At 34.7% G+C, this 27,643-nt stretch overlaps 1 protein-coding gene across 1 annotated transcript; it reads right to left on the bottom strand.

Annotated features, from left to right (window-relative positions):
* LOC149542231 (short-chain dehydrogenase/reductase 1-like) lies at positions 1–27,352 on the bottom strand. The gene is made up of 7 exons (XM_089795704.1): positions 27,349–27,352; positions 27,187–27,249; positions 26,867–26,972; positions 2,246–2,507; positions 1,985–2,074; positions 485–649; positions 1–384 (listed from the first exon to the last, which is right to left on the bottom strand). The coding sequence occupies exons 1-7, from the start codon at positions 27,350–27,352 to the stop codon at positions 1–3; spliced, it is 1,074 nt and encodes a 357-aa protein (XP_089651830.1).
* Between the last annotated feature and the right edge of the window lie 291 nt (positions 27,353–27,643).

Here is a 27,643-nt window from a genome sequence, read left to right as displayed (position 1 = left end):
TTAGAAAGAATGGGCTTTCTTCATGAAAAAGAACTGTCCAGAAGGCCCACCAGGGGCGAAGAGAGCTACCATTACACAGCTTTGAGCTCCTTGAGAGGGAGTTAAGGTTCCCAAATGCTCAGTAAAGTCAGTTTGAACAGCACCTGGATGTACACTATTCACATATATTCTTCTCTCTGATAATTTCTGAGCAAGCAGGCGAGAATAAGCATTCAAAGCAATCTTTGACACACAATAGTGGGGTGTGAAACAAGGCCACCCTTTTCCTTCCAAATTACCACTTTTCATATCTTGCAGAAACATTTCAAGCATCTTGTCAATTAGCCCCTCTGTTACTTTTGAGAGAGTTGAAAACTCTGCTTGAAAGGAATTGTTCTTGAGCATCTGTAAAAGATCACAGAAGTGAGCTCAAGAAGAATAATTGGTGAGGAAAATGAATAAATATGGCATAATATGATTGTTATTGGAATAACATGTTTTGTACCCTTAGCAGTCCGGCCTCTGAGGAAACGTTCACAATTCGACCTTCTGGTCTGATCAGGGGCAGTAAGGTTTCTGTGATTCTTTTTGTTGCATAGTAATTTGTTTCTATGCATTTCGTTGACATCTTATAGTTTGTCTTGAATGCCTGGGCAAACTCTGGATCGCTCTGTCGACAACAGCAATAGAAAAGGACGTTAAGAATGAAATCTAATGTGATAAATAAACCAAAAACTCATATTTGGTGTAGGGCAGTTCATACCGATGGAGGTTACAGTAATGCATATTAAGATTTTGCTTTGTCAAACCTCATCAAAAAATGATTTCGGGGCGGAGGACAACTTTATGTGAATGGAGTTTATAGCAGTATATACTATGAATTTAGATAATACGGTATGGAGTAGAGTGCAGATAATACAGACACAGGTTATTGCAAATATAAAAGATGAGCAGAGAAGTGGAAATAAAACAGATCGAAACAAGAACACGATTTTGTTTTATAGTGGTGTCGTAATTGTCGAGCTTTACTCTCTCGTACGGAGCTATATTGTATTAATAAATTCGCTTTAACAGAAGGCTTTTTGAATACCAAAGGATGAGGGTTGATGAACGATCTAATGATTGATGGACTTCATACCCTAAAATTTTTAGCAATATATTATAAGTTGAAGAAAATACGATATCAGATAAAGGACAGCTCACGCAGATGGAAGTGCATATTAGAATTCAGCTTTGCCACAGCCTATTAGAGTTACTTTCAAGGTGGAGGTAACACTTGGAGAGAGGAAATTACAATAGAACATATTAGAGTTCAGAAAAAAAAGACATTGGGGTGGAGGGAAAAAAGATATTGGATGGATGCAGTTAATGTGGAGGGACAATATGGTAGTCTGTATTAGAACTTCACCATAGGCTACTCAGACGCCATAGGCTACTCAGATGAACATCATTGTAGTTAATATTACAAGTCCAAAAAGACAAGATATCCGGTGGCCAGTTGATGTTGATGGAGGCTATAGCAATATATCAGATCTATTAAGTATTGATTCTGCTTGAAATTTATCAAAATAAATATTAAACTTCTACTTCATCAAATCTTATTAGGGGAAACTGGTCAGTTGTTACTACCTTTCTCCTTTAATTACTCTTCATAAAAAGCTCTGAAATGATGGGACACTTTTAGATCATATAGCACTCTACAATTTGTTCCATAAATGTAGGAAAGCCAAAGATTAGCATTAAGCTCTTTACCAATTTATGAAATACTTTATCATTTCCTCTTATATTTGATTTTAATGTAGAAAACAACTAATTCAAAAGAAAATCTGGATTTGCTACTTTCATACTCTAGGTTTCAGGTCCTTGTAAAACTTGGATGTGCTTAATTGTCTATCATTAGTTTTTTTGTTAAAAGATTTGGGATCCCTTCAAAATCTATTTTTACCATAATCTAAAACTCTGCTCTACCAGAAAAGTAATATAATCTTACAAGATCGAACATTACCATCAAATCATGTTGCATTTGTGAAATCCATGCAGCTTGAATTGCAGCTTCCTTATCAATGGTGGTACCAAAGACGCCAGCGTTGTTGACCTGCAAGAATCCGTCCATCATAGCCAAAGCATTTGACATGATCAATCAAAATTGCTATATTCCTAAGTGAAGTGGGCTGCATATTGTGTGCTCAAAAGTAAATACACAAGTTTGATATAATTTGCAGTTCTAGATGACATAAATAGCAATGATTATGAAAGTTGTTCATACCAAGATGTCCAGACCACCGTAGTTATTCTTCAGCCAAATTGAAAACTCTGAAACACTCTGCAAGCTCTGTATATCGAGCTCATGGAATACAACGTTGTTGAGACTCTCATCACGAAGAGTTTTGGTGGCTCTCAATCCTCTGCTCAGATCTCTTGAAGTCAGAACAACAGTCAAACCATTTTCCGCCAACTGACGTACAATTTCAAAGCCTATTCCCTTGTTTGCCCCTGTGACCACTGCTACAGTCTCCTTAGTCCACCATCTGCATTCACATTTATCGTCCCAAATAATTCTTTCAGCTGCCCAAAAAACTCTTTGTAGAATATAATGAAGCGTGACTATTTTTTCATATCATTTTGTAGAATCTAAAAAAGTTTACAGATTATATTGAAACTTTATTTTCCATATCTTTATTTTAACATCTACAAAAGTTTGCATAATATAATGTTTCTTTCAACATTACCATTACATTTCATCTCATTTTGTTAACACGTTAGAAAAAACAATAAAGCACAAGTTCTCTATCCATATCATTTTGGTAAAATTCCAAAAGTTTTGAAGAACATAATAAAACAACTATTATTTTCATATCATTCTTCTCACAATTAAAAACGTTTTGCAGAAACATAGCTATTTTTTCCCATATAGTTTTCTGAACACAACCATTATTTACCAAATCAGTTTAAGAAGATAATGAAAGACGACTGTCTTTCTAACAAAACATTTTTTTAACAGCCTACAAAAAAGTAGGGAACATAATGAAACTTAATATTTTATTCCATACTTAGTCTTGTCGCCACCGTTTTCAAGCCCCATTAGCTTCTCAGTGTTTAAAAATGCAACAAAGGAAAAACGCAGTACTAAAAATTCTTCTTGGTGGATTACAAGTATCCCAAATGAGGGGTATTTAAAGCACAAATGCGATGGCCTGCAGGCCATGAATATAATCAAAGGGCCCATCAAAAGGAATTTAATTTTAGCATATAATATTCATCTCTGCACTCAAATTCTAAGCAATTAACATTAGTTGGTTGTTTGACAATGTGACAACGATGGATTCCTTAGCTACTGAAGTAGTTTATAAGGGCGAATCTGATTCTATTAAATGGAAAAATAGAGTGTCTCAATTAGATACGTAAGGATTAGGGGAGTATACCATGAATCTTTAACACAATGCAGTGTATTAGCCCTTCCAAGTTTTAGGCAACGTGTGATCATGGATTTGGGACCCAATAAGGGAGGAGACCTCATGAAATTAAATACTAAAAACCACAGTCCACAGGTTATTCAAGCCTATCCTCTAATAAATAATTAAGTTTGCGTGACACAACCTTCACACCTAAATATTAGAATGTCAACGTGATATCACTTTCAACATGGGCCACATTTGGTAGAGTTTGGAGTGTCGTTTGTCAAAGGCTCCTTTGTCAACTCCTGGCCGTTCTTCTAACATCTGTGTTTCATTTGTTAACTCTAGGTGTTACTGATAATACCTTTGGGCCTAGTTGTCAACTGTACGCTTTATTAATAACACCTTTGTACCTTATTTCTCAATTTCTGTCGTTTATTGTTTATTATATCTTTTATTTTTTTATTCCTTACAAATAAATAGAGATGGTGAAAAGAAAAATATTTTTTTCTTCCTTACAAATAAATAGGGATGGTGAAAAGAAAAATATCAAAAATTTCAATATGCTAATGTAAACTAAATAGATCAAATAATTTTTTAAAAATTGAGAAAGAATATACTCTAGTTGTCCAATTTATGAACTCTTAAATATGGTTAATATGCGATGCATATTTAGTGAAAGAAACCACAACATCATTCTATTTTGTTCGGGTGTGAAAGATAGAGATATATGTTTTATAAAAGAAAAATATCTATTTAACACAACAAGTCATCATCCAAGAAAACTTTTGAAGGACATAAGATTTATTGTACATCATGTCTTTCAAATGTATTTATATTGTCCTTTAAATGCATTTTTTCATATGCATATAGTCTTTATAATTTTAGAAATTTTAGATTATGTTTTTATTCATGTGACAAAATGTTTGTATTCTATATACCACACTATGCCTACAACAAACAGAGCTAGCATGTTCTCTTGGCTCATCCTTGGACCAATCTGTCATTATTCGTAACCCAAAGATAGTGCCAACCAATTTTTACGTAGGATCACACATATTTAGACTATTTCTTACTAACCCCATCTATCCTTCACGAAGAATAAAATAACATTATATTTTACCCATAGCACTAATTTAATTTAATTTTTTTTTATTATTCTTGTAAGAATTTGCCTTAGGGCAAGATTCACCCAAGATCGTAGAACTCGAATGCAAGCACAACTATAGACCAAAAATAGTATGATCAATATATTAGAGTGTCTTCATACATTGCTCTGTATTATATGTATAGACACACTAGGAGTACCTATGTATAAAGGCCTTTCAAGAAGCCCTAGAATGTCTCTAGAAAGAACTAGGATATAAGATAAGCATGACAACTAGGCACACATCTTATCCATCATTCTAGATGATAGGATAAGAATGATGAGGAGTATCTCAAGTGGAGATGTTGTAGACACCATTTGTTTAATTATTGTGCTAACTCCTATGTTGTAGACACCATGTGCATAAAAGAGGTGCAAACTCCTATGTTATCAACATTACAACTCACAAGAGCATGCATATTCCTAGGTAACTAACTAAAAAATAATAAAAATATGCATTAACCTTAAGTAAACTTAAGTAAGTGTAAATAGTAAATACTTATTTACACCAACTCCCCCCAAGTACAACTTAAGAAAATGCACTCAAGTTGAAAATAACTAGGATAAAATGCATAATAGGTCCTAGCTACTAGGCCATGTTAGGTACCCATGTACATAATGAAGATGCAATCTCTCATAAAGAAAAGAAAGAGGGAAAACCTCATGAGAAAAACCCTCCCACAAAAAGAGAGATGAAAAGGGATGCATGGATGGATGGAGTAATCAAGACCCCCATATTATAGCATACATCAAGTATATACAAGAGAGAAAATGGGAGAAGGACAAAGCCCTCTAAGAGGAAAAAGTTCCCCCCAAAAAGGAGAAGAAGTAGAGGAGGTAGTCCCCCCACTAACTATAGTGTGACAATTAGTGAGAAATACTCTAATATAGAAGTTGATCCATGAACTGTTGAATAATGTTCCTCCCCTTTGGAAGAAACAATGGTAGAGGTACAAGTGAGATGGTTGCCCTATGTGTGGAAAGAATCTCAGTGGTGTCTTTAAAACCTACTCAACTATCCCTATGTCAAGACTGATGGTGGCTCCTTCCAAAATTGCTGAAAAGAACATGTGTACATTGAGCAAGGATGCATATAGAACTTGTCTCAAAGAACCAACAGTTTCCTTAACTGATAAAGAGACCTTTGACAATTGTTGTACATAAGTATCTAGAATCACACCAGCCTGTAAAGATTGGTCATGAAGAGAATGGACATGAGGGTCAGAGTGGGCCCTCACAACAACTAGAGAAGGATTGAATTCATCAAAAGAAAGTGGTATATCATCAAAGAAGTCTCCCAAATATATGGTGTGTGACTCCATGAACAAACCTACAATCTCTGCCAAGATGTCATCAACTGATGCTAGAACTAGAAGACAAAGTGTACCCTACTGTGTTGGACCTATTGCTTTGGAAATGGATGAAGTATTCTCCTCAACAAAGAGAAGACAAATATCATCGACAATGTTTCCCACATCTTCAATGTGAGACTCCACGAACAAACCTATAATATCTAGAAGGATGTCATCCCATAAAGCTGAAGTAGAAAGACATAATGTTTCTTGCTGCACTAAATCACAAGCATCTATGACTATAACATGATCTATAGAATCAATAGGAGTATCAGGAGGTGTGATCTCATCTAGAGTTAAAGAAACCATTGTTTAAGCTACTAAATATAGAATGTCCTCTAAAAATGGAGGAACTTGTGGATCTCCATATGCATCCTAAAGAGTCATCCAATCATCATGAGGAAAACTTGTCATTCTTGCCCATACCATGATACAACAAGTGACGAAGTTGCAAAAGATATGTCCAATTAAAATGTGGTGCCTATGAATAGAGATAAGGAAGCAATTCTTGATGGTCTCTTAGATGATCAAGTATCAAAGAACTCCATTTGTGATAGTTCCTTGTTCTCAACTATGTCCTAACACAAACTGACATGTGTGACAAGAATCAATGATATCAATCAATGAACCTCTCATGATGCAAGAAAGATCAATAAACCCCCCCTTAATGTGTGATTTGGGCTCTCTATACTTAGTGTGATTGCAATATCCAATTTAGGGCCTATTTCTGAAACTAGTATTTTTGTCCACATAACCTATAATCTAATTGCAGATCTAGAGGGTACAGAAAAAATGGAACCTAATTTGGAGTCTAGATGAGCCTGTACTAAACATTTGAAGTGGCAAAAATTGAGATTTTGGAGTTTCATAAAAATTCTAGAACAAAGATTTCAAACTACTTGCACCAATGTGTAGATCATGAAATTCAACCCCAAAAAAAAAAAAAAATTGCTCACAAAAAGGAGTCCTTATGAAGGAGATATCACTATTTGAAAATTGCTACTATAATTATTTTTCCTGAATCACCATCATGCCTCGAAAAGTCAAATGGCCCTAGATTTTTCCTTAGATGTCCAATTTGGATGAAACAAAATATGATTTGAGGGTTTTTTGACCTTTTGAATGTGATGCAAATATCTGATTTGCACCATAATGGTTCAATCTTCACCTACAAAAAACTCTCCTATAGCCTAATGGCCAAAAAATTTCAAAAAATAATGCAGATCCAAAAAAAACTGTAGAGATGTAGATGAAAAAATGTAGATTTGAAAATTAAATTTACATATCTAAAATGATCATTACCAAATTTTCCAATTGGGACTTTAGATGTTAGTTTGCAAAAAAAAATGCCTCAAATTTAACTATACCTAGGATAGGCAAAATTATAGTCAAATTCCACCGAATCAATGTTTCAGACACAATGGCGAGGTTAGTTCTAGCTCTACACACTCCCAATAATAGCAATACTTTAGATTCAGGCTAAGGTGCTGAAGCAACAAGATGATCTCAAATGGCTATGTGAAGAAAGATTCTCTAAGAACTCTGATACCATGTAAGAATTTGCCTTAGGGAAAGATTCACCCAAGATCTTGTAATTCAAACACAAGCACAATTGCAAACCAAAAAGAGTATGATCAATATATGAAAGTATGTCCTCATACATTGCTCTGTATTGTATGTACAAACACACTAGGAGTGCCTCTATATAAAGGCCTCTTAGGAAGCACCTAGAATGTCTTTAGAAAGAACCAAGAGATAAGATAAGCATGAAAACTAAGCACACATCTTATCCATCATTCTAAATGATAGGATAAGAATGATGAGGTGTATCATAATTGGAGATGTTGTAGACACCACGTGTTTAATTAGTGTGCCAACTCCTGTGTTATAGACACCATGTGCATAAAAGAGTTGTGAACTCCTATGTTGTCAACATGACAACTCACAAGAGTGTGCATACTCCTATGGGACTAACTAAACAATAATAAAAATATGCATTAACCTAAGTAAACTTACGTGTAAATAGTAAATACTTATTTACACCAACAATTCTCATATCATCCATTGTACTCATCTAAGTTATTTTATTAATTATCTAATACTCAAACAAGATCAACATGAGAATAAGATTATAGAATCATCATTTGTCACATCTTTAGTGAAGCATAGCTGAAATTATCCCATAAATCCTTCAAACTCTACCTTCATTCTATAAGACTTGACCTATTAATGCATGAAAAAAACCCTCCTCTAATAGAAACTCAAAGAAAAATATAAGAAACCGAATGCAAAAACTTTATACTTCTAAATTAATATTGAAATTTCAATAGTACAACTAAATTATTTCTCTTTACATCAGAAAATATATCTACATTTTGTGGACAACATTTACTCCTCTTCATTCTTCTTTTTATTCCCATACAATATCATTATCAATTTTGAGGCTCTTATTATCATGTTGGCTAGTTTTGACCATTTTCTTCTAAGTAATGTAACCCAAAGATAAATGAAAGCAATACTTCTACTTTTCCCTAGCTTCAATGCCTCTTCTCTCTTTTTTTTCTTATCATGCATATATTTATTTATTTGTTATTTTTATTATAACTTCAAAATGAAGAGTCTTTGTTAGGCTTTGAAATGGGACACACATTGATATTGTAGATCATCAAAGGGATTGTAGAGGGTACATCCAAAGATGGATTGTGCTAATGTGGGTACCCAAAAGCTATAAATTTATACAAAATGGGTTCAACAACATGTATTATAGGGAAATTGGTGAATGAATCATAATAGGGATATAGATATCACAAAGAAGGGTCTAGGACATGATTAAGGGTAATATTCAAGAGAATTTTAGGTTGGGCAAAGAGGCATTGATTATCTACAAAAGGAATGAAGGACGCATTTGGAGCTCATTCAAACATAAGCTATAACTATTGACTGGAAGAGAATATCAAAGTTTTTGTAACCTATTAAAGTGCAAAAAAAATAATCATAGACACTTGTATGGAAGGAATAAACGTTCACCATTGAAATTAATGGTTCTATCATGGTATGCGAGTTTGAATGAAATGGTGAGAGAATCTAAGTGTAAGGAGGGTAGTTTTTCAAACCCATGCTGAGGATTTCAAATCTTCATAAAGACACCAATATCCTCTACAACATTTGGTCAAGGCTCATTAGATAGAGAGAAAACACATACCCATTAGTTACCATTAAACAAAGTGATTAGATATGAATGTATTAAAAAAAAAGGTTTAATGGTGCTCACTAGAGAGCTGTGTAGAACAAGAAGTTATGGCCTCAATCTTGAAACATGAATATCATCTTCTATTCTACCATCCACATGTTACATTGGGTTACAGGAAGAAAGAATACAAAAAGAAAACAAATTTAGACTGAAAGGGACTAGAAACCCCAACTTCATCCCCATCTTCCCACTAAATAAGGAAGAAAGATCGTTAAAGAATTCTCTTTTGATAAAGCTCATGTTTCCAAGGTATTGGTACATCCATGTGAAAATGAAAATAATTGTAAGAAGGGATAATAAAATATCACTTAAAAATAATGGAGGATGAAATTCTAAATTTAATAACTAGAGAGCAACATATCCAATAATTTGAGATTCACCCCAATGGTAGAAAAAGCCCTATAATCCAAAAAGACATAGTAGAATACTAGGGTCATAGAACCCACTCTATCACAATAAAAATGCATTTTCCCTAATGCATTTATGGATGAAGAATTAGGGAGAGACACTCACCTAACTATCCAAACACCCTATTGAGTGAACAAAATGGAAGTAATAACATAAAGAACAACACCAAGGAGAGAAGAAATAACAATATCTTTATTAATTCATGCCAATATCAGAAAACATGACTTAATATGAGGCCTCCTAGGCTATGACCAATACAATAATCAAATATACATCAAAATTCATCTAAGATGACACAATAGCAATAAGATATCCAAACTCTTGTTTACTAAATTCTAAAATCATTTTTTAGCTTGATCTTTCATCCTCATTGTAAACCTGAACTAGTCTCACTATTTGTACTTTCCAAATCAAATTTAAAATTATTCTATTTATTTTCATAAGAGATGACCAACCTCATAATGGTCTACACATATGCCAACACATGATTTTTACATTAAACTCAAATCCCAAATTGAATGACCATGCCATCTCGCTCTAAGAACCAATCATAGACAAAATTGGTCAATCTAGTATCTAAGCATCTACAAACTAGGAAGCTCACTTAGCACTTGAAGCAACTAATAGTTAAATAACTTGGCCAAACCAAAAACTTCACTATCATAGGGAACTCGGCTAGTACTACACTAAGAAATCACTACACTTAACCAATACTCAAACTTGGTAAAAACTTCAACTCAACAATAATTGACATGATAGAAAGAAAATCTGAGATGCACTTGCATCATAAATTTATTTAAATATATTAAGGATTAATTTAATGTGCCTCCTATTTAGGGGAAAACGGAGGCTCTTTAATAGGATTGTAGATATTGATTTTTGTAGGTCAGGAAGTTGTTCAAATATGTATGTGAGGGAGAGAGAGAAAATAACAAATATTATTTCAGTTATAGTTCAAATTAGATTAGGTAAAGCCCACTGTAAGAAGGGGGTTGATACCTAGGTTGAATTAAAAAGAGAAATGAAATACAAGGAAATACACTCTTTGGCCCTTATAGGATAATATTTATGCAAAATTAAACCAATTTATTAATAATATAGATCTAGATTCTAAGTGTATACATTTGGCCAATAAATATGTAGATCTAAGATATGGATATGTAATAAAATAAAATTTAAAAGACTCACCTTGAAATATGTACAAGAAATGATATTTTAGCTCCAAAATGCATAGATCCATGGATGTTTTTAAATATATGACTACACATATTCTAGAATCAAATGATGGTAGAAATAAAACAGAAAAGTTGTTCCTCTAGAAAAGTAGTAATAACTAGGTTTACCTAGAAGGCCTACTTGTTGCAAAGTTAACATAGTCCAATAGAGCTATAGGAAATTCAAATGAAATTCTCTAGAAAACATCCAAAGAGTTATTTTGATATTTGAACACACAATTATACTATCTTACTCCTACATACATAAAATTAAAAATTTCTGTTATTTTTTGGTTAAGTCATTCCTTAATTAAGCCCCAAGTTAAGGAATTAACCATAAATTATATTTGTAAATGTAAATTATTGAAAACAAGATAAATATTAGGATTTATCTTGCTAAAAAACTCCGGTCAATAAGGATTTTTCTAGTAATGTCTTGTCAATCTTGAGTTAGGTATAGAGGGCATAAGAACCAATATGATGTAAAAAAATGGACACTGTGAAAAATATCAAATCTATAGATAACATTATCATGTTATGTAAAAAAAATTTATCCAATTTTAAAATGGGTCATTGGTCATTAATATGACAAGAAACTAACATTAAAGAGTTTCATATTGTCCATAACACAATTTCATATTGACATACTAATAACAATATTGTGTTATTCCTAATAAAACATGACACATTATGAAGAACTAAAAGAATTTCATCTACTTCTTCATAATCCCATCCCTTTACACATAAATACAATAAATATGTGTGTGTGTGTGTGTGTGAGTGAGTGAGTGTGTGTGTGTGTGTGTGTGTGTGTGAGAGAGAGAGAGAGAGAGAGAGAGAGAGAGAGAGAGAGAGAGAGAGAGAGAGAGAGAGAGAGAGAGAGAGAGCTCCATAAGTATATCCATACATTCATCAGAGTGATTATCACCATGTTTTGTTGTTTTAAGATCTACAAACAATTGGCTAGCAATGTTGACCATCATTTTTTATTTCATCTAGCTAATAGGTCCTATAACTTGTCAAATTATTTGAGAAGAATATTGCTACAATTTACCTTGTTTTATATAGTAAGGCACCTTTAGCTAAACTTTAGACCCTTCTTCTTCCTATTCTTTACATACACACAAAAGCCCATAATTAAATTTTCCTACATAATAAAAATCAAAGAGAAAGGTGACTAAAGGGTATGTGCACAAAGATAGGGGGCAAAATTTTTTCCATCTTTATTTTTCCCTAATCTAACACATAGTGAAGTGAAAAGGCATACTCAAAATTAGTTAGATATGGACAATAGATTGGTCCTTACAACTCAATAGTTTAATAGAAAGGATCTCGAGATTGCAAATTTAAAATCTAAGAGTTAGCATATGAAGGATGAAGTAAAATATGAAAAGGAATTCATTGAAATGTTGAACAAATCTAAAGAATAAATGAGATATTATGAAGAGATAATGAAATAAAAAAGAAGACCACGTGACACATCTGGTCTAGGCTATATCAAACACCTATATAAGCAAGAATAATCATCAAAGAGTGGAGAGTTAAGAAATTCAAAGTCAAAGAATAAATCTACATGCTATCATTGTGCTAATCTAGGCCAGACAACAAATATTTGTAGAAGTAAGAAGAGTAAGAATTTGATCCTAAACCAATATTCAATGGATACTATTTTAATTGTAGGAAGCAGAAAACCAAGAACATGAATGCAATTCAAAGGCTAGTAATACACCTTTTGTGCCTAGATTTGAAAGGTATTGCTACAATTGTAAAAAATATGGACATAGAGCTCAAGAATGAAGATCAAAGGAAAAAGTCTAACTAGACATACAAGAAGACCAAATATGCATCTAAGAAAGATAATTCATATAACTAAGTTGCCAACACATGGTATAACTATCATTAATATGGTGACTATGGTCATGGTGCAACAAATTGTATAAGGAAAATTTTTAGAAGTAAATATAAGTGTTGGATGGATGACATTTTAGTTATCTATAGGTGTCATAAGATTTGACATGTCAGTAAGAACTATGGGACCTACGCACCAACATCTAATAATTTACAAAATAAATAAAATGAAAAAATTGATGTAGAATAAAAAAGGAATTAGATGAATCAAACCTAGATAAAGAAGGATGAAGAAAGAAGTATTGGAACCAATAAAGATCAAGTCACCCAATCAAATGGACCAAGTGATAACACTACTTCTAACCAAGAAAAGAAGTTATGTAAGGAACTATACATTTGAATGCTACATTATATACAAGTTCCTAACATAAGATGTGTAATAATTCCATGTCTACATTACTCAAGATGCATTAGGAGGGATTTGAGACAAGGTCCAAGAAAAGAATGTTGACCTTATGGTCAAATCATTTGTCTATTAGCGACACAATACTTAGTCAGTTTTTAACATTGATAATGAGCTCTATAATTGCTACCAAGCTTATCATACTGCTAGTAGTGTAAGACAAGTGTTTTAGCTATCATACTACAATGGAATAAATTAGTTAGAATGTAGTTCAAGTTGAGCTTCATAGTATCTACCAAGCATCTAAGACTAAGTGTAGTGTTAACCAAGCTCTATAGTGTCTATTGAGCTTGCAATGTTAAAAAATTGAGTAAAAGTAGTGTTGACTAATCATTTAGTATCAATTGAGTTTATTGAGTTCTTAAATATTTATTGAGTCATCCAATGATGTCATGTCCCCTTTTCAAATAATTAAAAAATAATAATCTTTGCTAAGGCAGGCAGGCCCAAAAAGGTGAAGTTTCAACAAAAGGGATAATCTTTGGAAGCTAATGGACTAATAAATGAAGATTATTATTAAAATATGTTTTATTAACCCCTCTTGGACGTGAGTTAGGGTTATGCCCTCTTTTAAGGTGTTTGGAGGCATTTTGGGCTGATTCCAGAGCTTGATTTTGCTCATTTCTTTGTTGTTCTTCAAAGGCTGCCAAACCTGTGGAGAAGGAGACCCAAGAATGGGAGTTTTTAGGTTTGTAGGAAGGCTAAGGATGGGAGTTTGAAGCCATTCCATGTGCATGCTCATACAAAGTTCTCCTTTGTGCTAAATAGTGCAGATTTGTGAGTTTTCAAGTGTGTTTTTTGTAAGAGTTTGGTGTTTGCAGTTGAGTATTTCATATCAGTTTGGGTTGCTTCTGTATTTCAGAATTTAGATGTTAAAATATAGCTGAATATATGTATTTTCTCATGATTATACTTCTGTGATAGATTATTAGTGTTTTTGTGGTGTTTTCGAGCTATTCTATGTTGTTTTCGGGAGCCTGATGAGCATTGTTTTTATCCTCCATTTGGGAGCTATTGTGTAAATGTTATACAGATCTGAAAATGTCATTTTGTAGGCTGTTATGCTGCTGAAATTTCTATAAAAATTTCCACTTTCAGATTTACTAATAATATGTGAAGCTGTGAAGTTTTTGGCACTATTTCCGGCATACCTGATTTGGGGTTTATTGAGAAATTGGTGGATCTTTGAAAGATTGGTTGTTTGATCTTAAAGATCTGATTAGAGGCTTGAAATATCATATAAAATTAGAGGAAGGGACATTTCAATGGTGTCAGAGCTATGATCTTGCTAGCCTGAGGGTTTGTAGAAGTTTGCGAATCTTGCATGTCAAAATTTATGGTTGCATGCTACTTCTAATCATTTGCATGTTAGTTCTTGGAAAATTCGGTGGTTTCATGTTGTTTCTAATCAGCTACATGTCAAAATCTATGGTTGTATGCTACTTCTAATCATTTTCATGTTAGTTCTTGGCGAATTTGGTGGTTGCATGTTACTTCTAATTAGCTGCATGTCAAAATCTATGGTTGCATGCTACTTCTAATCAATTGCATGTTACTTCTTGGTGTTTGAAGAAGTTATAACCTATTGGGGTTACACTCTACTTTATCCATAATGGACAGGTATAGTACATAGTCTCAGAGGACACGATCTTGGACAATTGATATCCAGAGTGAAAATAGTAGAAAGGATGGTTATTTAGACATTCGAGATAACCTTAGGAAAATAAACCATGACATGTCTGAATAGTTGGTTGAGCACCACCATATGATGAATGACATATTGTCCAACCCAACTAAGGTGGATAATTTGACTGGATTTCTATTTGGCAGATTTTCTCACAGGGCTGATGACACAATTACCAAGAATTTGCATGAAGAGTTTGAGAAACTAGCTATAGCCAGGCAGAGGTCTCAGATTCTACTCTGCCACAGGAGGTAGTGGGTTTAGATGATGATTATGAGGATGTTGTTGTGCATGATGGTGAGATACCTGGTAGAGATGAGCAGACATTGAGCATTCATGACTTTGTTGAGAAAGAGTACCAGGCATAGTTAGATGCTTCGTCACATGAGGTTGAGGCTGGTAGTACTTCACATGATTTGTCCAGCTAGCTGAAAGTGAACAAAGATAGTATTGTGACTTCATTATCTCATCATGACAGGTATGTGGAGTTAGTTGGTATTGGTCATATTACTCAAGTGAGGATTTTGCTTGAGTTACCAGCTGATTCTAGTTTATAGATATGGACTCGAGATTGTTATATTGGCATTTGGGATTCAGTTGACTAGAGATCTTTAACACTTTTTGGTAGCAGTGTTTGTTTGGGTGCTATCATGGATTTGATTAGCAGATTGCATGATGTTGTCTTTTCTTGTGCTAGCAGCTTGTCCGATGTTGGTATTAGTTTTTATACACCGGTGTTGGGCTTTGTTCATATATCCAGTTGACCATACTTGTTGGAATGTGTTGATGATATTTCATACTTGGTAGTGTGTACAAATGAGTCCTAGGATCATATTGGCATTGATGACATCCAGGAGGATGCAGTGGGAAGTTTTGAAGACTTAGTTTCCTTGGGTACAAAGGAGTTGTATAGTAGTGCTACAGTTTTTGATACTTCGTATGTTGATATGAGCTTTAGAGTTGATTGACAAGATATGGATGGTAATACTCTAGAGACTAGTAACTTTGAGGATACTCCTTTAGACAGTGCATCAGAGGAGGTTTGTAGGAGATAGTCAACCCAATGCCATCATGTGTCTAATCAGTTGAGAATTAGTGAGCGAGACATTGCTATCGCTTGTCAACATTTCGATGTTGCTTGTCAATTGTTAGTAGTTTATGGATGGGGTTCTCCTACTAGTGATGAGCAGGGAGGCAATTATCTTTCATTGACAGAGTTCCACTCTTTATGGGAGGCTATCCAGATTCTAAGACAGGATTATATGCAGTTGGTAGCCGATAGAGATTATCTTATGGAGTGGGGTAGTATAGCGTATGATGCATTGTTGGCCAAGGAAGATGAGGTGAGTGATCTTACTAAGTAGCTTGAGGTGACTTCTGAGATTCTTGAGAGTACACAGTTGGCATTCAAGGAGTCACAGTTTTATTTGGCTAAGGTGAGCATGGAGTTAGTGCAACTACAATTTTTACTAGGTTTTGTACAGTCACAAGCTGTGGTTTCTAATGATCTGAGGATGTCCATGGTCGAGATTGTCAAAGATAGTGGAGATGGGGATGTATCCATCCTTGATACTAACATTGGCATATCGGGTTCATCCCCACTAGAGTCAGGTTCAGTTGAGTTGGGTGCTACAACAGATTGTTGTGGTATTCTTGACATGGTGGTGACCTCTAGCACTAATGGCATGAAGACTAGAGATGTTGTATCAAAGACCATGTGTGATGTTGGTGAGCCGACAGTTGGCATGGTTCCTGCTAGTAATACTACTCCTTTGGCGATGTCTTTAGAGGTAGTAGTCAGTTCCAACTTGGTTAGTGATTGATTGCAGTTAGTTACATCTGGATTGCAGTCTAAGCCACTGACTGAGATTGGCGCATTCTATCAACTTTACATTGTGAGGTATGCTCATCAATTTACCTTTGATGACCATGTTGATGAGATGATGATACAGAGATGTACTTTGGTTCCTAGTGCTTATCATCAGTTATGGGATAGTTTGATGCCTCGAGATGAGAGTTGTGATGGGCACAACATGGTGATAGGTTCTTTAGTTAACAGCTTGATAATACGTGACTTAGAGAAGGAGTTTTGGAGTGATGCTTCAGCAGGTGTTGTTATTGATTCTACTCCTTTGGCTATGACATCTCCTAACATAGCTGGTGATCAGTCACAGTGGATTGTATCACTTGTTCATGGTGAGCTATTGACTGAGGTTGGTTTTTTCTATCAACATTATATTGCAAGGTATGTACATCAGTTAGCATTTGATCCTTGTGTTGAGGAGTTGATGGTAGGAAAATTTGGTTTGGGTTCCAATTCTTGTTGTTTATCTTGTGATGACTTTTCACCATCAAGGGTGCATGGGAGTTATGGTTATGAGACATTGGTTAGTGATCTACAGAGTTATGTTGACTGCAGGAGATGTACAATGTGTGGATTCTCCATACTTGGTACAGTTTCATTCAGGAGCATTCACCATTGTTGCAAAGTTGGATTGTACATTCTGTATAGGCCAGTGGAATGCATTGATGGTATTTACTATTTTGATAGTTTGATTTTTCCACTTTAATTGGGTTTTGATGTTCTAAGATTTTGTTTCTCATGGGTTTCTGATTGTGGAAGTTGTGACTTTGGATTTTGGTTGAGCAGTAATTGTCAGTTTGATTATGGATTCCTCTTGGTTATATTGCAGAGGATATTGCAGGAGCCTATGTTAATTGAAAATAGTATAGTTCATGAGTACATTTGGGATCTAGGTGTACTGATTGGTTTATTGTTTAGCCATTTCTTGAGGACAAGCAATATTTGGAAGGGGAGGACTTGTCATGCCCCCTTTTCAAATAATTAAAAAATAATAATCTTTGCTAAGGTAGGCAGGCCCAAAAAGGTGAAGTTTCAAAAAAAAGGGACAATATTTGGAAGATAATGGACTAATAAATGAATATTATTATTAAAATATGTTTTATTAACCCCTCTTGGATGTGAGTTAGGGTTATGCCCTCTTTTAAGGGGTTTGGAGGCATTTTGGGCTGATTTCAGAACTTGATTTTGCTCATTTCTTTGTTGTTCTTAAAAGGCTTCCAAACCTATGGAGAAGGAGACCCAAGAATGGGAGTTTATAGGTTTTTAGGAAGGCTAAGGATAGGAGTTTGAAGCCATTTCATGTGCATTCTCATACAGAGTTTACCTTTGTGCTAAACGGTGCAGATTTGTGAGTTTTTGGGTGTGTTTTTTGTAAGAGTTTGGTGTTTTCAGTTGAGTATTTCATATCAGTTTGGGTTGCTGCTGTATTTCAGACTTTAGATGTTAAAATAGAGCTGAATATATGTATTTGGTTATGATTATACTTTTTTGATAGATTATTATTGTTTTTGTGGTGTTTTCGGGCTATTCTATGTTGTTTTCGGGAACCCGATGAGAATTGTTTTTATCCTCTGTTTGGGAGCTGTTGTGTAAATTTTATACAGATCTGAAAATTTCATTTTTTAGGCTGTTATTCTGATGAAATTTCTATAAAAATTTCCACTTTTAGATTTACTAATAATATGTGAAGCTGTGAAGTTTTTGGCACTATTTTCGGCATACCCGATTTGGGGTTTATTGAGAAATTGGTGGATCTTTGAAAGATTGGTTGTTTGATCTTAAAGACTGATTAGAGGCTTGAAATATCATATAAAATCAGAGGAAGGGACATTTAAAATGATGAACAAATTCCTATTACCTCAAGTGATCAATATGGATCATGCATCTACATCAACCACGTGCCAGAGTTTTCCAAGTGTTAGAACATCACTTAAGTGGTCTTTAGAACCTGAGTTACCATAGTGAGTCAACTTTGTGAATATTGCTTGAATTTGGTATTGTGGCCAACTCCAAAAAGTAATGAATTGGATTGGTATATATGTAATAGATTATATCATATCCAAATATTGATGTGGAAAAATAAAAGAAGCTAATCAATGTGAACTATAGAAGGCTACAAGCAGTATAAGGAAAAGTAGAGACTTATCTATCATAGCAAGGTGATAATTATTATTAAGAGGAATCTCATTTAGAAAACTGAATTTTAGATTAGAGATCAGTCACTAAATCATCCTAATAGGTGCATCAATCAAATCCTTTTACAAGGTGGACTTAATAGTCTCATTCTAAATCTCCTATCAGAGTGTATACTTCATTATATGTTTTAAATCCTTTCACAAAGTGGCCCTAATAGTCAATTATAAGCTTTAAGAGGAAAAAATTATACTACAGTAATTAATTTTGTGGGTATCAGCCCCACCATAATTCTACTTTCTATTTGGAAGGTTTATGGGTTACCAAATTTTGTGTCAAGTGTTATAAATGATTTATTGCCTTTAGTTTTCTATGCATGCAATTAGATTATATTTCTTGGTGAATGTTTAATTGGTAAAATAAAGTATAAGTTTTGTTGGTTCCTAATTCACACCCCCCCATGAGTCATCTGGTCTATACTAATTTTCCAACAATTAGTATAAGAGAATTGGTTATCACATTAGAAGTTTAGCAGAATGAGAAAAGATTAGAGACAATGAAAGTCTATAGACTAGAGAAACCTATTTGAAATGAAAAGTTGGATTTGCAATTAGCCATGGATCAATTCAAAAAAATGGAGGAACTCTTTGAATCCCAGAAAAGAAGGAAAAGATCTTGCTTTAAATGATAATCTCTACAATAAAGAAAAAATTGAAGACATTTGTCAAGAAAGAAGTTTAGATGAAGGTGACATAACAATCATAGATATACTTGAAAAAAATATTACTCTTCATAAAGAAGTCAGAAAGTTGGAAAGGGAATAAGAAATTTGATAATTCAGATTGTGTGAAGTTATGGAAAAAAAGGCAAAGCCAAAGAATAAATAGAAGAAAGTGACAATGAAATTAATCAACTATCTCTTGATCAAATAGATTTGATTGATCAACTCAATGATGAAAATCAAGAGCTTATCAACTTGAAATTAGAGAATGAAAGACTATAGAATGAACTCAAAATAGACAAGAAAACCAATGATATGATGATAATGGTTTATGGCTAATCCATTGGTACTGAGAACATGTGTCACAAATCTTCTTTCATGCATTGCTGATATTTCTTGGTTCTTAGAATTATAGGTATGTGGGAACCCTAGATTTTGACTGAATGAAAATACGCAAATCATCCTACCTTGATCTAACTGAGTTAGTTGTACTAACCAATGAAATCCTACTGTGTGACTACTTTTTGACAAATCTCCACTTAAGTAGGTCGCACATCATTCTCCTAGGAAAGTGAATGCTTAACATCAGCTCTTCCACATGTCAAACTAGTGCATCCTAGCAATTTTTATCTTACGGGCAACTTTGTAAAGTGGGCTTGCACCTGCCATTAATCTTGGAAAGATCTATGATAGATAGAATTCAAATCCTTTCAAACTTATGAGATAAGGATAATAACGTCATTGAGGAAACATGTCTATATGGTGCATTCCCACATTTCTTAATCTTCCTATAGTTTCTTAATGCAGGAAAGCACCCTTCAATGATCTGATGAAGATCAACAATTGGCGATATTCTAATCCCATATGTCAGAAAAAACTCACATTTGTACAAGTGGTAGTCCATAATTATCATATTCCCTATAGTGTGGCACACATCATAGCATACAACCTGTAGTCTCGGTCCCAGCATACCACATGTCTCCATTTTCCTTGCCCACATTATATATCCTTTGTGCAATTCAAAAGTGCGGGAATGTGATATCTATTGATCTGAGCAAGATCAATGGCCAATCAACCATGCATCTACTATTACACCTTGTTAGCACCATTGACAAATAGAAGAATGCCACTTGATCCAACTCATTTAACAACTACTATAGAAGATACTTGGAAGTTACCTTGTGGAAAGCATTAGGCTTATATTGTCAAGCAATGCCACATGTCCACTTTTTGATTCCCCACAATATTTTCTATCATTCATTTAACGATAGTGGGAAAGCAATAACCCTTGATCTGAGCAAGATCAATGGTCATGAAAACTTGGCTTATTCATAGGGTATTTCAAAAAGTGATTAGGCTAAAATATGAAAAAAATATAATTAACAAAGGCTTTTAATTAGATTTTAGTAAAACTTTTATTACATAAGCCCACCCTTAGGATAAATACAACATTCCTTAAAAATTTGACACTCGGTTCAATGTTTTTTCAAAGATTATGTCAAAATAGTTTAAAACACTAGGGTTTTTTCATGAATTTAACCCAAGGTTATTCATAATTTTACAAATTTAAAGCACAAAATTAGGGTTTCTTGACTGTGAAAAACCATATAGGTAGAGAGGGTGAAAATTCAAGCCAATAGTGGCTCTATCTGGGGATTATAGACTACCCAAGTCTATGCAAGAATTCACAATCTATGGTAGAGTAGACCACATAACTAATTTAATTGTGACAACTTCTTCAGAGAGCATAGAGACAAAACAAAGAAATAGGGAAAACACTATACATGGGTATTTATAATATATACAAAAAGTATAGGAACACAGAGCAACCTAAAACTACTTGTTCGTGGAAAGTAGATACTTTTAAGAAAAGTATCTCTTGAGGAATTTTCCATGAACTAGCAATTCAAGAATATTTTTTGATAAGTCCTTTATAATAGAAGAATCTTCTCCTTGTGTATTTTTAATTAAATAGGTACCAAGCCAGATTGGGTCAAATTCACCATGTTTTCCTCTACCCTCAACTTTTGCATTCCACATAAGGACTAAATTTCCATCTTCAAATTTCTTTCCTACTATTCTTCTATCATACAATTCCTTGATTTGTAATTGCAATTTTTTATTCCTAAGAGATGCTTCTCTTCTAGTTTCTACTAACCCTACAAGCTCATCCAACCTTTCTTGCATATCATCTGTAATATCTTCATCAAACAATTGGATAAAACTATAGAGTCCCATTAAATTATTCTAAAGTATCCTTTCCTAAATCCCATATACTAGATCAAAGGAGGCTACCTCAATAGCTTTCTTCATAGTTACTCTATTAGCCCATATTGCAAATTGCAACTTTGAATCCCATGCCTTCTTGTTATCACCCAAGGTTCTCTTAATGATTTTCAATAGGCTCTTATTTGTGGATTTAGCTTGTCCATTTCCTTGTGGATGATATGGGGAGGATGTTGATCTAGTAATTCCATATTTTTCACAAAATGTTACAACTCACTAAACCTAAAACACATGGCATTATCTGTCACAATTCTCTAAGCGAAACCAAATTTGGAAATAATATTACTAAGCAAGAAATTATTTACAACTTTACTTGTTGCATTTCTTGTAGGGATAGTTGTAAGAATTTTCCTAAGGAAAAAATTCACCTAGGAACTAAGAACTCAAACAGAAGCACATAGTAGACCAAAAACAAAGAGAGTGCGATCAGAATGACAATGTAATCAATATGTCATCATTAATGCAATATGCAATGTAAAAGTACACTACGAGTGCTTGTATATAAAGGCCTCTAAGATACATCTAGAATGCCTTGTAATTGGCTACATGATATGTCATACAACCAAGAACATGTCCACCAGATATGGGTTATCCTCTATTAAGCACGGAAGTAAGTGCGGTGATGAGAGGATAAGCCTTCAAGGGTGTGACACACAAGACAATGTTGTAGACACCATGTGCTAAAATAGAGTTGCATACTCTTGTATTATCTACATGACAACTCAAAAAGGTGCACAAAATCCTAAGTGTCTCACAAATAAAAATAATTAAATAATGCAAAAATAATTAAATAATGCATTAACCTAAGTAAACTTAAGTAAGTGTAATAAGTAAATACTTATTTACACCAACACCCCCCCTTAAGTGCAACTGAGGGGAATGCCCTTAAGCTAATGACACTAGGATGAAGATGCATAATGGCTCCTAGATACTAGGCCATATTAGGTACTGATGTACATAATGAAGATGCAAATCTCCCATAAAGCAAGGAAAGAGGGAAAACTTCATGGGAAAAACCCTCCCCCAAAAAGAGAGATAAGTAAGGATGCATCAATGGATGGAGTAATCAAGACCCCCCCCATTACGACATACATCTAGTATATACATAGAAGAATAAGAGAATGAGAGAAGGAAGAGAGACTGAATAGGCTCCCCCCCCAAAAGAAGAATGCCAAGAAGTGAAAGCTGCTCCAATGAAGAAGCTGGTCCATGAATGCAAAATGGTGTTCCTCACCTTAGGAAGAAACAACGGAAAAGGTACACTCCTAAAGATGTATGGTGGCCTTGAAACCTGCTCAAGCATCCCTATACTAATGCTAAATTTCACCCCTTCCAACTGTGCTGAAAGGAACAAATGCCAATCTAGCAAGGATGTCTATTGAACCTGTTCCACTGAACCATCTATCTCCTCTACTTACAAAGAGACCTCCACTAATTTTTATTCGTAAGGATCCACAATCATGCCAACCTATGAAGATTAATCATGTAGCCAATGGACATGAGGGTCAGAGTGAGCCCTCACAACAACTATAGAAGAATCATCATCAATGAGAAGATGTAAGTCCTCAAGTCTATCTCTCAAGTAAACTCAAGCTGGAGCTAGAAGATGAGATGTACCATGTGGTGATGGACCTTTCATTGTGGCAATATAAGCACATGGACTGGACTGATGTGACCTCTCACTACAACTGTCGATAGAACCCCACGTGTCTCAACCTATTGAAGTACTAACACTGGTGTCACTATCAGTTTCCACTGTATATGATGTGTGGAGAGGAGTACAGGACAAGCTGGGAGAACTTTCATCAAAGTGAACATCCTTCTACACAAAAATCTCATGTGTCTCTGGATCCATCAATCTGTAAGCCTTCACATTATCTTCATAACCAATGAAGGTACAAGGCCTAGGTGTTGGTGCCTTGCAACTCTTGGAAGAAAGGTTTGCCCATGCTAGACAACCAAACACTCTAAGGTGACTCACAATTAGTTTTCTGCTGCACCATGTCTCAAAAGGAGTTTTTCCATCTAAGGCTAGATGAGGAGACCTATTAAGTATGTGAGTAGCACTGCTAATGGCTTCAAATTCAAGTGTAGGATCAAGACTTGGCCTTAATCATGCAACATGCCATGGTCTTGAGAGTCCTAATCCTCATAGCTACAACATCTATCTTGTGTAGAATGAATGTTGGTGAGTTCTGAAGATGAATCCCCTCAATTCTACAAAAGTTCTTAAGTCTTCTATCAACATATCTGTTCTCATTGTCCACCCTTAGTACTTTGATGGCTTTCCTTGACTTTTTTTCAACATGAGTCTTGAAGTCTTGAAGCTTATGAACCACTTCATTCTTATGATGAAGGAAGAAGACCCAAGTGAATCTCAAAAAGTCATCAACAAATGTGAGTATGTAGTGGCCTTGGCTAACTGAAGTCACTACAAAGGTTCCTACTAATACCATGTGAACTAACTAAAGAACAACTAGAGCTCGAGAAGACTTCCCTTTATCATACTTCTTCTTGAGATTCATATCCACTAAACAAGATGAACACTCTCCCTTAGAAAATTTGATATCAGGTAGACCTTTGACCATGTGTTTTTAGCAAAGTTGCTGAAGAGAATGAAAGTCAAGGTGAGAAAACCACTCATGGCATAAGTTTATTTATGAAGTAAAGTGAGTTAACAAGTCTTGGGAAGGACTCTTAGGCACAAAGTGGGAGAAGGTATAAAGTCTCTTGTCATCATTGACTTTCCCCACTACTACCAATGAATCATCTTTGAGACTTCGCACCATCATAGAATCTGAAAGGAACTCAACTTTATGACCATCTCCAAGGTGAGTGATTTGGTAAATTGACAGGAGATTGGAGCTTAGATTTAAGATGTAGAGAACATATTTGAATTCCCCATTTTCCATTTCCTCATCTCTTTTCCCTTCAAATTCCATTTTAGCATCATCTCCAATGAAGATGTGTGGTACCTTTAACTACTTCAATGAAGAAAAGTTGTCCTTTGAAGAACCCATATGGTAAGAGGCACCTGAGTCAAGTATCCATTCCGAGGAACTTGTGTTTGCCATAAGTGCTTGACCTTTACCATTTGAAGAGGTTGGAGTAGAATCCATGGAAGTACCTAGCACTTGAATCTTGTTCTTCTTGAGTAGATTTTCTAACTCATCGATTCTTTTTGTCTTGCAATGATGTTCGTCATCATTTGGCTTTTTGCAGTATGCACAAAAGAGTTTGTCCTTCTTTTCATTAGTTCCCTTCTTGTTTGAAGAAAAACTACCTTGTGGAGAGGAGGATTGTTGTGTCTCAGATTGTGTTTGTTGCTTCCACTGCTTCTTTTTGTTGTTGCTTTTTCCCCCTTGACTTGATTTTTGATCATCACTAGCCACCAAGGCTTTGGTCTTAGATGAGTTGAGAAGTCCAAAATCCATCAAGTGAGATTGTTCAACAATCAACATGTCTAAAAATCCATCAAAGGAAGGCTTCTGGTAAGCAGATCCCATGGTCAACTTATGAGTATTAAAACTCGAAACAAAGTTGGCATACTCAGAAGGTAGCCTCTTCAAGATGTGATGAATCAAGCTATCATCCTTCATGGGATTTCCACAATCTTTTAGAAGTGCCCTATACTCATTGATTTTGATAATGTAATTCTAAATTATGTCATAATTCTTAGGATACAAGAGAAGTAGATCATCTTTAATCTGAAATCCTTGCTCTTCATCCACTTTACCATACAACTATTCAATTTTATCCCAAGCTTCTTTAGGGTTTGAACAATTTTTAATGTGAAAGGGAAGATCTCCATGTACACAACTCTTGATAATATGTAAAGCTTGTCGATCTTGATTTTTGCAATTAATGAGTTCTTTAGCATTAATAGGTTTGATAATTGTACCATCAACATAAAGACTATATCATTTTTCCATTAATCTACTGCATGCAATATCTTTCCATGTAGAATAGTTGCATGAAGTTAGAGGAGGAAATTTAAAACCCATGATGCATAAATGAAAAGAACACAAAATAGAGACACAAAAACATAGTACACACCCCCCCTTTTCACTCAATCAAAATACCCCCCCAAAGAGATGTTGTTGGAACTTTATAAGTAGTACGTTTACAATGGGCCACTTGTCAAAATGAACAAAGTGGACTTTCAAATTTTTTTTTTACAACTACCTTATTAGGCTTAAATCTGTCACTTAAGCACTGTAGCTTAGTTTTACAACAATTCTGAAAGAGAACTAAAGCTTTACAATGCCAAAAAAGCCTAATTCTGAAAGTGAGAAATTGGTCCACACAACCCTAAAATATGACTTCAAATCTAGAAATTGGACAAAAAAATAAACACTTTCAAAAAAAACAGAACTTGAAAAAATGACCAAATGTGCCCGTATGGAGCTTCTGAAGTTTCAAAATGCAAGACTATGCAAGTACAATCACCAAAAAATATAATATTTTCTCAAAATCTATGCATGAAAACTAGAAAAAAACTCCACCACTTTCAAAAACTCAAGAAATTTCACCTAATTTCAAAAAAAATTGCACGTGAATTTGAGTCCAGATGTCTGACTTATGGGCTCACAAAGTTAGGCTTGCAAACTAAAAAGCAATCTGGAGAGGTGTCTAGAAGAGAAACTAAGTCTAAATTTGATGGTCAAATGGTCGTCACTATAGTTATAAAATGCCTAAAAATGATGGTCAAATGGTCATCAATTTTAACTCAAGAAAATGTGATGTCAGCAAAAAATAGCGCCTGTTGACATGGCAAGATGACTCAATTGCTGATCGAGATTTTTAAACTGTACAAAACATACAGGAAAATGCTGATGTGGCAGTCCAACCAAGTTCCATGGGTGACCTGGCAGTCCTGGGTTTGAGGACTGAGTAGACAGTCTGATGACACGTGTCTGATGTAGATATTTCCATGTGGCAGTCTATGTGTGAAAGTGTACACATGTCCCTTGTAGACGTGGTAGCTGGTCTAGTTAGGGGTCCACATGGCGAAGGTGCAATTCATGTGGAGCCTGTTGTATGTGGAGCTAGACATCAATGGGCAGGCATTTTTCTGACATTGACTTTGTTTATACGTCGTCAAGATTTTGATTACGCTTACCTAAAAATGATATCGTTGCCAAGGAATGTGTTCAGGCCACCGAGAATAGCTTCAATCACTGGGGAAGTGGGATTTATATATCCCACATTGGATATGTAAAAGTGCTCTGCACTGTATAAAATAAAACTAGTGCAGGTTTATACCAAAGAACTACAGCTAGGGTTGGTGACCTATCTGAGGTTGCTATTGGTGAAGGTAAAAGGGCCTGGGCCAATACATAGAATTTGTAGAGGTATATTCGTGTGCAGTATAGCCCACTTTATATACTCCAAATTAAATGAGCCCACAGATTTTAATATAAACCTTGCGATAAATAATACCTTCCAAAAATGGCAGATCCGGGGTGTCACTGCCCGGGTCTGCCAAAATTTTTTCTCTAGTGCCTGTAAGGGAAAAAAAATTGAACTATAATGATGAAAAATAAACAGAATTAAAAAATTATAGATCCGAAAATAATCAATTAGATCTGCAAAAGACCATACCCATACCGCAAATCGAGGCCTTCGAGTTTCAATTTGCAAAATTTTTTTGCCTCACAGTCGACTTTGGGCCAAGGTAGCCAAGTTTATAGTTAATTTTCACTAGTTTAGCATTTTGGATAGAATGGCAAGGTTAGATCCAGCTCTAGATGCTCCCAATTTCTGCAGCACTTTGGATTTGTGTTGAAGTGATGAAGCAAGAAAAAGGTCTTGAACAGCTTGAGATGAGAAAATCTCCAAATTTCTCTGATACCATGTAAGAATTTTCCTAAGGGAAAATTTCACCTAGGAACTAAGA

The sequence above is a fragment of the Cupressus sempervirens genome, chromosome 8 (genome assembly GCF_028749045.1).
Source record: "Cupressus sempervirens isolate cs-2001-9-10 chromosome 8, ASM2874904v1, whole genome shotgun sequence".
Lineage (NCBI taxonomy): Eukaryota > Viridiplantae > Streptophyta > Pinopsida > Cupressales > Cupressaceae > Cupressus > Cupressus sempervirens.
The sequence above is the reverse complement of the archived record's forward strand: the minus strand, read 5'-3'. Positions and strand labels throughout refer to the sequence as shown.